The 12876-nt window shown below is 47.3% G+C and overlaps 1 protein-coding gene across 44 annotated transcripts in view; it reads right to left on the bottom strand.

Annotated features, from left to right (window-relative positions):
- MADD (MAP kinase activating death domain) overlaps positions 1-12876 on the bottom strand; it is a 200198-nt gene that overhangs the window by 55653 nt on the left and 131669 nt on the right. For 42 of the 44 annotated variants that reach the window (XM_063944616.1, XM_063944607.1, XM_063944599.1 and 39 more), the window contains 3 exons: positions 5282-5468; positions 2438-2588; positions 2025-2237 (listed from right to left, as the gene is read on the bottom strand). In XM_063944616.1, coding sequence (XP_063800686.1) covers positions 2025-2237; positions 2438-2588; positions 5282-5468 — 551 coding nt within the window. The remainder of the gene's footprint in view (positions 1-2024; positions 2238-2437; positions 2589-5281; positions 5469-12876) is intronic. The other 2 variants (XM_063944621.1, XM_063944619.1) reach the window with 1 other exon arrangement.

Here is a 12876-nt window from a genome sequence, read left to right on the forward strand (position 1 = left end):
GCACCTGCACCTATACAAAGCACCTGCACTAGCACAGACTCCTATACACAGCACCTGCACTGGCACAGACTCCTATACACAGCACCTGCACTGGCACAGACTCTATACAAAGCACCTGCACTGACACAGACTCCTATACACAGCACCTGCACTGACACAGACGCCTATACACAGCACCTGCACTGACACAGACTCATATACACAGCACCTGCACAGACTCCTATACAAAGCACCTGCACAGACTCCTATACAAAGCACCTGCACAGACTCCTATACAAAGCACCTGCACAGACTCCTATACAAAGCACCTGCACAGACTCCTATACAAAGCACCTGCACAGACTCCTATACAAAGCACCTGCACAGACTCCTATACATAGCACCTGCACAGACTCCTATACAAAGCACCTGCACTAGCACAGACTCCTATACAAAGCACCTGCACTAGCACAGACTCCTATACACAGCACCTGCACTGGCACAGACTCCTATACACAGCACCTGCACTGACACAGACTCCTATACACAGCACCTACACGGACACAGACTCCTATACACAGCACCTGCACTGACACAGACTCCTATACACAGCACCTGCACTGGCAAAGACTCCTATACAAAGCACCTGCACAGACTCCTATACAAAGCACCTGCACTGACACAGACTCCTATACACAGCACCTGCACTGACACAGACTCCTATACACAGCACCTGCACTGACACAGACTCCTATACACAGCACCTGCACTGGCAAAGACTCCTATACAAAGCACCTGCACAGACTCCTATACAAAGCACCTGCACAGACTCCTATACAAAGCACCTGCACAGACTCCTATACAAAGCACCTGCACAGACTCCTATACAAAGCACCTGCACTAGCACAGACTCCTATACACAGCACCTGCACTGGCACAGACTCCTATACACAGCACCTGCACTGACACAGACTCTTATACACAGCACCTGCACTGGCACAGACTCCTATACACAGCACCTGCACTGGCACAGACTCCTATACACAGCACCTGCACTGACACAGACTCCTATACAAAGCACCTGCACTAGCACAGACTCCTATACACAGCACCTGCACTGGCACAGACTCCTATACACAGCACCTGCACTGGCACAGACTCCTATACACAGCACCTGCACTGACACAGACTCCTATACAAAGCACCTGCACTAGCACAGACTCCTATACACAGCACCTGCACTGGCACAGACTCCTATACACAGCACCTGCACTGGCACAGACTCCTATACACAGCACCTGCACTGACACAGACTATTATGCACAGCACTTGCACAGACTCGCATACTTGCACGGCACCTGCACTGGCAGTCTCACATACATGGCACCTGTATTGGCTCAGACTCGCATACATGCTTGGCACCTGCACCTCACAGAATAGCCTCTACACTGTACATGCAAGTGATTTACAAATACCTATAGTGAAACTGTAAAACACTCAGACTCCACAATAAGCTGCTACAGATCATGCGTCAGCACAGCCACATTCCCTGCTCCCCAGTTACACTATAGTCCTTGGCACGTAATCCGTTACTCATACAGATTATGTGAGGAAGTGCAGGGAAACTCAAACCATCAGTGTGCTTTCTCCTGTGTGAGGAGCAGGGTGTCTGACAGAAGGGACAGAGCCTCCGTGTGTCTCCTGCATATGGTCACTGTGCTCCTTGAGGGGCAGGAGATTCTCCTATACCACTGCGCACTACGCTAGCAATACAAAGCACCTTTTGACTTCATGAACCGTGCCCATTTTGTTGACCACTACTAAGGTGAAGCAAATGCCATCATTGAAACAAAACAGGAAATCTTATCAGAAAATGCTTACAGGATGGAAAGAGGGGAAATCCCTATGGGCAATGTGACCATGGGTGGAATCTGGGAGCAGATAATGTGGCGTGGCAGGGGGAGAGCAGTGATGCTGGAGGTGGGTAATGCAGTGAGACTCTGATCGCATTGCCTCATGTACTTTATCTTCTGCTCTATACACACCAATGGAAGCCACAAAATTCTCTTCCTTGAGACTCCGTGTGTCAAATTCTCGTGCACCCCGGACCTCGGGACCTGATGGGCGGGGAGGAAGCAGCTGCTGGGCGGGCAGCTGGGGGGCAGGCCGAGACTCTCCTCGTGGGATGGTGACAGAATGCCTAGACACGGGGGTCACAGTGCCATCAGCGGAAGGACTGTGTTTCCTTTTCTCAGGCTCTTAAAGAGAGGAATGAAGAGAACATACAGCAGAAAGTGGAGAATAGAGGTGGAGAGAAGAGAAAGATTGAGGAGAGAAGCAGTAAGGGAAAAAAAAGTTATTTTGATAGTTCATAAAGCTCTAGCAATAGTCTATAATGACCACCACCCATCACAAGACACGTGTCCCCTGTTCTGGTAACACGGGCAGCATCCTTTACCTTTGTTGTAGTAGTGTGTATAAGCAATTTCTAGCAAGCTGAAGACACTGGCCATGCCGCCCAGCCCAGCGTTGGCGTAAGATTGTTCCAAACTGGACACCGTACACTTCAGTATGTCCAGCATTCCCTTGTATACTTTTTTGTTAATCTCCTGTTCAGGGACAAAGACATAAATAGCTGTGTGACATCGGATTTAACAGACAAGTCTTAAGTCTTTTATTCTTATATTTACCCAGCCAGTACTATTAATGAAATATTAAGTAGGCCCTGCATTTAAATGCATGCTTTAACATACCTTTTGGAAGCAGATTGCTAATTGGTGGGGGATATCAATTTGCAGAAAATTTCAATGGTTTTATTGTAGGAGATGGAACGTTTTTTACCATAAAATTTTTTCCCTCAGTCTCAATGGGTCTCTCTTTTACAATGCAGCAAACAGGTACTTGGTATAATTATTAATTACCTGATAATGTTGTCTATAGCTTACCTCAATAAAGTCAGGCTTAATGAATGTGTAGACATGGAATGGATGGATACACAATGTGAGATATGATGTGGAAGGATATATACATGAAGTGAGACGTGGAGGAGCAATGGTGGGATGGATAACGTGAGACACAGTGGTGGAGTGGAAGGCTACACAGTGTAGACACATGTGTGGAGTGGAGGGATATATAACGAGTGACGGGTGTGGAGTGGAAAGATGCATAACATGACACGTGTGTCATAAGTGGAAGGATAAACAAAGTGCGGAAGTAGAGCATTAGGACACATGAGGTGGAGTGGAACATGGTGGAGAGTAACAAAGTGTAGGTGGAGTGAAAGGATACATAAAGCGAGAGGTGGAGTGTAAGGATACATAAAGCGAGACGTGGAGGTAGAGTGGAAGGAAACATAAAGCGAGACGTTGAAGTGGAGTGGTAAGATACGTAAAGTGAGACGTGAAGGTGGATTGGAAGGATACATAAAGCGAGATATGGAGGTGGAGTGGAAGGATAGACAACGTGAGAAGTGGAGGTAGAGTGGAAGGAAACATAAAGCGAGACGTTGAAGTGGAGTGGTAGGATACGTAAAGTGAGACGTGAAGGTGGAGTGGAAGGATACATAAAGCGAGACATGGAGGTGGAGTGGAAGGATAGACAAAGTGAGACGTGGAGGTGGAGTGGAAGGATACATAAAGTGAGACGTGGAAGGATACATAAAGCGAGACATGGAGGTGAAGTGGAAGGATACATAAAGCGAGACGTGGAGGTGGAGTGGAAGGATACATAAAGTGAGACGTGGAAGGATACATAAAGCGAGACATGGAGGTGGGATGGAAGGATAGACTGGAGGTGGAGTGGAAGGATACATAAAGTGAGACATGGAGATAAGGATACATAAAGCGAGACATGGAGGTGGAGTGGAAGGATAGACAACGTGAGAGGTGGAGTGGAGGGATACATAAAAGTGAGAAGTGGAGGTGGAGTGGAAGGATAGACAACGTGAGACGTGGAGGTGGAATGGACGGATACATAAAGTGAGACATGGAGGTGGAGTGGAAGGCTACGTAAAGCAAGACGTGGAAGGACAGACAACGTGAGAGGTGGAGTGGAAAGATGCATAAAGTGAGACAAGAAGGTGCAGTGGAAGGATACATAAAGTGAGACGTGAAGTAGAAGGATACATAAAGTGAGACGGAATGTAAGGATACATAAAGTGAGACGTGGAGGTGGAATGGAAGGATACATAAAGTGAGACGTGGAGGTGGAATGGAAGGATACATAAAGTGAGACATGGAGGTGGAATGGAAGGATACATAAAGTGAGACATGGAGGTGGAATGGAAGGATACATAAAGAGAGACGTGGAGGTGGAATGGAAGGATACATAAAGTGAGACGTGGAGGTGGAATGGAAGGATACATAAAGTGAGACATGGAGGTGGAGTGGAAGGATAGACAACGTGAGACGTGGAGGTGGAGTAAAAAGATACATAAAGTGAGACGTGAAGTAGAAGGATACATAAAGTGAGATTTTGAGGTGGAATGTAAGGATACATAAAGTGAGACGTGGAGGTGGAATGGAAGGATACATAAAGTGAGACGTGAAGGTGGAGTGGAAGGATACATAAAACGAGACATGGAGGTGGAGTGAAAGGATAGACAACGTGAGACGTGGAGGTGGAGTAAAAAGATACATAAAGTGAGACGTGGAGGTGGAGTGGAAGGATACGTAAAGTGAGATGTGGAGGTGGAGGGGAAGGATACATAAAGCGAGACGTGGAGGTGAATGGAAGGATACATAAAGTGAGACGTGGAGGTGGAATGGACGGATACATAAAGTGAGACATGGAGGTGGAGTGGAAGGCTACGTAAAGCAAGACGTGGAAGGACAGACAACGTGAGAGGTGGAGTGGAAAGATACATAAAGTGAGACAAGAAGGTGCAGTGGAAGGATACATAAAGTGAGACGTGAAGTAGAAGGATACATAAAGTGAGACGTGGAGGTGGAATGTAAGGATACATAAAGTGAGAATAGGCTGCTCACTTGAACCTGCAACACAGGGTGACTGCAAACTTTATCAAATAAGAGCGAGAAAACGCACTAAAAACAATAAAATTTAATCAATAATTCCCCAAATAATGCAGTTTACTTTGACACTACTTCTGCATACTTTTTCACTCTACAAATTTAATTTTTTACGACACATTGTGATTTATTCCCTCCAGTACCAGTGCAAGGAAGGGAAAAAAAAAAAAGTTCAAACCAGCTCCTTGTTTCAGGTAACAAAAGGATCCCTCCAAAGAGTGTACATATGGGGAAGGACAAAGTGGACAACCCATTTAAAATGGCACTGAACTCACCACTTCCTGAATGACATCATTCCGTGCGTCCTCTTCTGTCTGCATCGACCTGTTTAATTTGCTCAGCACAAAGACGCGTAGCTGTTCGCTTTCCAGCAGCCGGCGCACTTTCTTCATATTCAGCCAACCTACTCCCTGTCCTTCTAGGACACTCAGAGCCACTTCCTTCAGAAACTGTTGGTTCTCACTGCAAAGGAGAGAGGCAGATGAGACTAAGCAAATGATACCAATGCCACTCCACACAACATGTTGCTCTGAAGAAGGAAACGGGACTTTTCTCTATGCGTCAATGTACCTATGTTTCGGTCACTTTAAAAGCATATGTCCATTATTTACCAACCCCTCTTGTCTTATTTGTAGATACAGTAGAGCCTTTTTAGGAAATAGAGAAGGCTTCTTGATCAAAGCTTCATTCCAATTTTGTAAGACTAACAGTCGATGGCAGCGGATACTTAGGGAGACAGACCATCATGAAAAGAAAAAATTAATCTTCCTTAAAAGGCAAGTGACTACACTATTTAAATTTGGCCACTGACGTACAGTGCATCCGGAAAGTATTCACAGCGCTTCCCCCCCCCCCCACACATTTTGTTATGTTACAGCCTTATTCCAAAATGGAATAAATTAATTTTTCCCCTGAAAATTCTACACACAATACCCCATAATGACATGAAAAAAGTTTTGAGATTTTTGCAAATTTATTAAAAATTAAAAACTAGACTTCCTGACCAACCCTCCATGCTGTGAGCAGCTCCCAGCTGCAGCTCTGCTATCACCCCAGCTAAATCCTCTTAACGGCTGTTTTACAACCTCCAGCTCGCCTCCAAGGACCTCCAGAGTCTCCCCTGACTACATTGCCCTGTACGGAGAGGTTTCTTACCCCTCAGATGCCGGGAAAAGCACAAAGAAATTGCGCTGACTGGTGCCCATCTGAATCCAAGCTAGCGCCCGTGACTGCACAGCCGGGACCTGGGCTGCTCTCCACAGAGGAAAGTCTCTCTCCTCACACCCCTGCAGGTACCTCTGATGCTTATATTACTTACGGGGAAGTGGTACATGCGATTGCTGAGACTATGGAACCGATGTTTAAAAAGCAAACAGACCTCTTCCAGCAGAGCATAACTGCAATTGAGGGTCAGGTGTAAAAGCTGGCTGAACGTGTGTCCACTACTGAACATACTGATGGGAATAATTGCCAAGATCTACACACTTTAAAAACTGACTTTTCTGCATTGCAGAAGTCTCATTTCCAGCTACTTTCTTTGGTTGACGACCTAGAAAATAGGCAGAGAAGAAATACCATCCGTGTCGTGGGGTTACCGGCGACTTTAAAGGACCTGATCTCTTTAAGTTTCTTAGCGTGACCCTTCCTCAATTACTGGATATACCTATTGGCGGTCTAGACCTTATTATTTTTTAATAAAGTAATTTTTATTAAGTAGTCTGGAGATTAAAGGTACAGACATTGCAGGACATAATCATATCTCAAACATTACATACATTCACATGAGTCAGAGCCATGTTTTACTCATATTTTACATCAATGAGATATCAGAATATTTTCAATAAAGATGTATACAAGGATTTCCTAATGTTCAGAGTCTCATGGTCTACAAAATCCGCACCCAACTATATAAGTCCTCATTATTTTTTATATTTAAACCCGTATTCTAAACTTATAAAAAACTAACAAACAACCAAAGAGAAGGGCAAGGAAGGCAATTTAAAAAGGAGTAATCTGATTCAGAGCTCCACTAGTCATACACGTGTGTAAGTATTTGGGCTCGCAGGGCCCAACCGTCACATCTCAGTACGCTTTCAGGCATAGTAATTTATTGACATGCTTGCACTTCAGTGTCTACTGTATCTGGGGAACAGGATGAGAGTGGGGAGAATCTAGCCATGGAGACCAGACTTTTTCAAACTTAGCTGTTGCGTTTTGCTTCATGTAGACATATCTTTCCTTAGTTATGGTGTCATTAATTAAGGCCCTAAGTGCAGATATTAATGGTCCTTTGGGGGCCATCCACAGTCTTGCAATGCAAACCTTAGCCAAGGCACATACATTTAGAGCATAGAGACCCATTGAAACAGACTCAGGAGCAAGGCACCCCATTCCCAATATACAGAATTGTGGGGTAAGCAGTTCGCCAGGCACTCCCGTACTCTCCAGAATTGACCCGACCCCCGACCAGAACACCCTCAACCTCGGGCAGTCCCATACTAGATGCCAGTATGTTCCCACCGCCCCCCCACACTTAGGACAGAGATTAGATCTACCCGTCCCGAATGTAGCCAGCCTAGCTGGAGTCATATATGTTCTGTGTAAAATGAAGAATTGAATCTGCTGATATCTAAGGGATTTGGTAACCTTAGCAGGGTATTCTAAAGCGAGGACCCAGTCCTCCTCATCTATTGGACCCAAATCCTCCTCCCATTTTCCACGGAGACGTGTCAAAGGGTCCTCATGGAGCTTGGTAAGAAGATATCCATACGCAAGTGAGACCATCTTAGCCTGACCCAAAGTGGTCACAAATGTCTTGATGGGGAATGGGAGGATTCGCGGGGGTGATTCAGTAAATTGGGTCTGGAGGGCATGACGAAGCTGGAGGTATCTGAAGAAGTAGGAGTTGGGCAGGTCAAACTCATCCCTCAGTTGTTGAAAGGATTTTAGTGTATTATCTAGATATAGTTGAGAGACAGAGATCACCGATCTAGGGGCCCACACCTCCCGCCCCTCAAGTGCATGCAGTTCAGGGAGCCAGTCAGAGTACCACAAGGGGGTATCCGGGTCTAGGTCGTCATATCTCAAGAGGTCTCTCAGGGCCCGCCAAATCTTTAGGGCCTGAAAAATGATAGGGGGAAGAAACCTAGCTATGCTCCCACTCAGTAACACCTGCATAGGAGAGAGGTGGGGAAAATAACAGCGGATAAACTCACAATGCAAAGAGTCAGTCTCAGAGTTCTGTGCCCATATAGTGATATGAGTCAGCTGAGCAGCAAAGTAATATACCTGAAAGTTAGGTAGAGCCAGGCCGCCGTCAGATCTCTGTCTGGTAAGGGTATTTAGCTGTATCCTAGGTCTTTTATTAGCCCAGATCAGTGAGGACAGAACGCTGTTCAATTTTCTAAAAAATATTGGATAGATATATACCGGGGATTGGAGAATGATATATAGGAGTTTGGGCAGTATAATCATTTTAATGAGATTAACCCTGCCAGAGACCGTTAGTGGAAGCTTACACCAAGTCTTGGATTTGCCCATGACCCACTGCATGGTCGGTTCCAGATTCAGGGGGACAAAATCAGAAGGGTCGTTAGTTATTTGGATTCCAAGGTACTTAAACTGTACCGTCCATCTCAATGGTAGGGGGATTCTGGAAACAGCAGGAGGGGGGCCTATGACTGGCATAATGTAAGATTTAGGCCAGTTAATTCTAAGGCCCGAATAATCTCCAAAGCTTTCTATCACACGCAGCAGGATGGGCATTGACTTGGCGTAATCCTGCAAAAACAACAACATGTCATCGGCATAGAGAGCTATCCTATCCTCACGTGATCCTGTACATATTCCCACAATATCTGGGTGCGATCTAATCAAGCATGCCAGGGGCTCAATGGCCAAGGCAAACAGCGTAGGGGACAGAGGGCAACCCTGTCTAGTACCTCGGGTCAATTGAAAAGATGGGGATACATAGCCATTCACCAAGATCCTGGCACTCGGATGTTGATACAATAGTTTAATCCATTTTATATAGTTGGGTCCAAATCCCATACGAGCCAAGACCTCCCACAAATAAGCCCACTCAATACTGTCAAAGGCCTTGGCCGCGTCCAGCGAGACCACAGCCGAGTCAGAAGGGGATTCGTGTGGGAGCTGTAAAATGGTATGTAATCTACGTAAATTGATAGACGTGGACTTTCCTGGCATGAAGCCAGTCTGGTCCGGGTGAATGAGGGAGGATATCACTGTGTTGAGCCGTATTGCCAATATCTTTGCCAGGATCTTGGCATCGGTGGGAATCAGGGAAATCGGTCTATAGGAGTCTAGAGATTTAGGGTCTTTACCGGGTTTTGGGATCACTATTATAACTGCCTCTGACATGGAGGGGGGGGAGATCGTTACTGGCAAATATATCTAAGTACAGGGCATGTAGCCTGGGGCCAAAAAAATCAATATGATTCTTGTACACCTCGGAGGGAATTCCGTCACATCCCGGAGCCTTGCCATTAGGGGACATACCGATGGCCGCAGTCACCTCCTCAAGCGCCAAAGGTGCCTCCAGCATCTCGCAGGCCTCGGAGGAGAGCGCAGGCAGCGGAACGCCCCCCATGTAGCACGAAAGATCAGAAGTAGAGCGCTGCAACTGTGAATTATAAACCTCAGAAAAGTATGATCGGAATAACAGCGCAATGTCCGGAGTGGTGTCAACAAAGGAGCCATCCGCTCCGGACATTTGAGTGATCGTGGTCCCAGGCCGATCGTAATGTACAAGGCGGGCCAGGAGGCCCCCCGTCCTATCAGCCTGCATATATACATTTGTAGCTTTGAAAAGAAGGGAGCGAGAGTTTCTATCAGACAGGTGGGCCAACCAAACTGACTGAGCCACCAGCCATCGTGTCTTTGTCTCGGGGGCGCTGTCAGACAAATATTGGGACTCTAGGTCTCTAGCATCTTTTTCAAGGGCCTGTTCTCTTTCCCTAGAGGCCATTTTATGAGCCGCTATACGTCCAATATATGAGCCTCTCAAGAACGCCTTAAACGAGTCCCAAACTACTGTACCCGGGGCAGACCCTACATTGTCGCCAAAGTACCCCTCCCATTGAGTCTCCAAGTCATCGCAGTTCCCGAGCTGGGTCAGCCAAGAGGGGTGCAGTTTCCAATAGGAGTGCCCCCTCTGACTGTCCACAGCGATAGTCATCATCAGAGGGGAGTGGTCAGAGACCCCTCGAGCCTCGTAGTGGACGTCAATTATCCTAGGGACGAGGGTGGGGGACACCAGCATCAGGTCAATTCTGGAGAAGGAGCCATGAGTGCTGGAGAAGCAGGAGAACTGACGAACCGCAGGGTGACGAAGTCGCCACACATCTACCCATTGCAAACTATTGAGAAAATCCGCAAACTTGGTAGGACCACCTCCCACCATCGCAGCCTGTGGGGAATGCCATCGGTCCATAGACAGATCCAGGACGTTATTAAAATCTCCCACGCAAATCACTGGGGTATTAGGGGAGGGGGCTATGAAGGACGCAGCTTGTTGCAGTACATTATATGAGAAAGGAGGGGGGACATACACTGCTAAGATGTAATAGGGCTGGGAGTTCAGCTTACACTCTATAAATACATATCTTCCATACGGGTCAGTTTTAATCGATATCAACTCGAATTGCACTGTCTTCTTAATCAGAACAGAGACACCCCTAGAAAAGGAGGAGTGGGAGGCATGATATGCCCAGCCCACCCAGGCCCGCCGTAAGGACAGTAACCTATGTCCCTCCAAGTGGGTCTCACTGAGGCATGCAATATCCGGGTCATATTTCTTAATCATATTTAGTATCAAAGAACGTTTGATATTATTATTCAGACCTCGAACATTCCATGCTAGAATTTTCAGATCAATCATGACCCCCTACAAGCTCTATACACCTCCCGAATGGACATCTCCCAAAATACATTTTGAGTATAAGCATTATCAATATTCATAAAACATGACATATATGAGCCCTGCGTTGTAAGCCATAGCATCTGAATATGAAACATCCTTGCCTCAGTAAATACTTGAATAAGAAAAATAACAAACTAAAGAAAAAAATAAAACCCCAAAAACAGCAAAAGGAAGCGCAACTATCAGCTTCCCAATTAACCATTCCCTCCCCGTATACCACCCCAAACTTCGGCATACTTATATCCCGAACAATCAGCTAACTACCAAGCGCTAGGAAGGCTAGATTCTAAACTGAACCTCCAACCTCTCTAACCAACTCCGCTTGGCCGTACAAGTCTTGAGCCACCAATGCAAAGAGCAAAGAGAGGGGGCTCCCCGAACCGTGATCAAGCCTCCGGTAGACCAGGCACCGGACTGTCTTCATAGGAGATCACTCCGGAGCCAGTTGCCGAGCTCCCGGTGCATATCTGTCCAGCCATTGGGCCGCCTCTCTAGGGGAGTTGAAAAACTTGGTCTCCCCATCCGCCACGACTCGGAGCCTTGAGGGAAACAGCATAGAGTATGAAATGTTGAGGTCTCGCAGCCGTCTTTTAATGGGCATAAACTGGGCACGGTCCTTCTGGACGTCTGCGGCAAAGTCCGGGAAGGCCGAAACCCTGACTCCATTGCGGACCAGCGGGCCCTTCGTGCGACCTAAGCGGAGAACCGAGTCACGGTCTTTATAGTGCAGGAATTTAGCGATGAAGGTGCGAGGAGGGGCACCTGGGGGTAAAGGCCGAGATGGTATCCTATGTGCACGCTCCACCGTAAAATGGGCCGTAAAGGACTCAGCGCCATACAGTTCTTTGAGCCAGGATTCGAGGAATTCCTCCGGCTGTGAACCCTCTTCTTTTTCAGGCAGGCCTACGAATCTAACGTTGTTCCTACGCAGCCGTCCCTCCATGTCTAGGAGCTTGGTTTGAAGTGAGGAGACCTGCTGGGTCACCCCAGATACAGACTGCTTAAGGGGGCCACATAGATCTTCCAGGTTGGAGACCCTTGTCTCCGCCTCACCCACTCGCTCTCGGATACGCTGTACATCTTGGCGGAGCAGGGAGAGATCGCACTGCACCTTTTCCATCTTATCGGAGAGACGTTGTTCACTGCCGGCTATAGCCTCCAGCACCTGTTGAATAGACGGCGCCCCCACTGCTTCCGGGGAATCAACCGCTGTCTCAGGCGGGGAGGTCGAGTGCGTTGGAGAGGCTTCATGAGAAGGAGCCGGTGCAGCCCTAGGGTTGGGTTGTCTGGTAAATTTTTCAAGTTTGGCCGCGGCCGCACTCCGGCCGCCCCCCACCATGCTGAGCGGGAGCAGTCACACTCTTCCCAGAGTAAGGTTATAATGTAGGATTTTGGCTAGATGACGGACGTAGCCAGGCCGCGTATGATCAGTGGCGGGAATCGACCGCGTCCAGTCAATATGTCAGAGTATTAAAGTAGGATGATGGTGCGTAATACACTGTGGGTAATTGATGCAGCACAGCAGTGTAGGCAGATCTGAACTATATGCAGTTCCTGTATATTATACTGGAAGGGCCGTGCAATGTAGATAACTGATTTTGTCTCCAATCTCAGATAGGTATTAGCATAGTTATTAGGAGGGTAGTATTAGGAGAGATCAGTATACAGTATAGGATCCTGTGAGCTAAATAAATCACTGGGCAGCACAGATGAAAGCAGCCCTTCCAAGCATGGAGATCAATTTCCCTTCTCTCAAAATGGCCGCATGTCTCTTCCCCTTCCACAGAAGTACCTGTTATTTCTCCCCTCTTCTCCGGGTGTTAGGGCTCCGGGCCGCAGACCATGAGGGAGAGGAAAGGCAGCCTCAACCCCCCAGTCCTCCTAGGGTGTCCGTGGGCGACGTCACCCCGTCGCTCGAGCTCCGGTCGT

Source organism: Pseudophryne corroboree, chromosome 11 (assembly GCF_028390025.1).
Source record: "Pseudophryne corroboree isolate aPseCor3 chromosome 11, aPseCor3.hap2, whole genome shotgun sequence".
Taxonomy (NCBI): Eukaryota; Metazoa; Chordata; class Amphibia; order Anura; family Myobatrachidae; genus Pseudophryne; species Pseudophryne corroboree.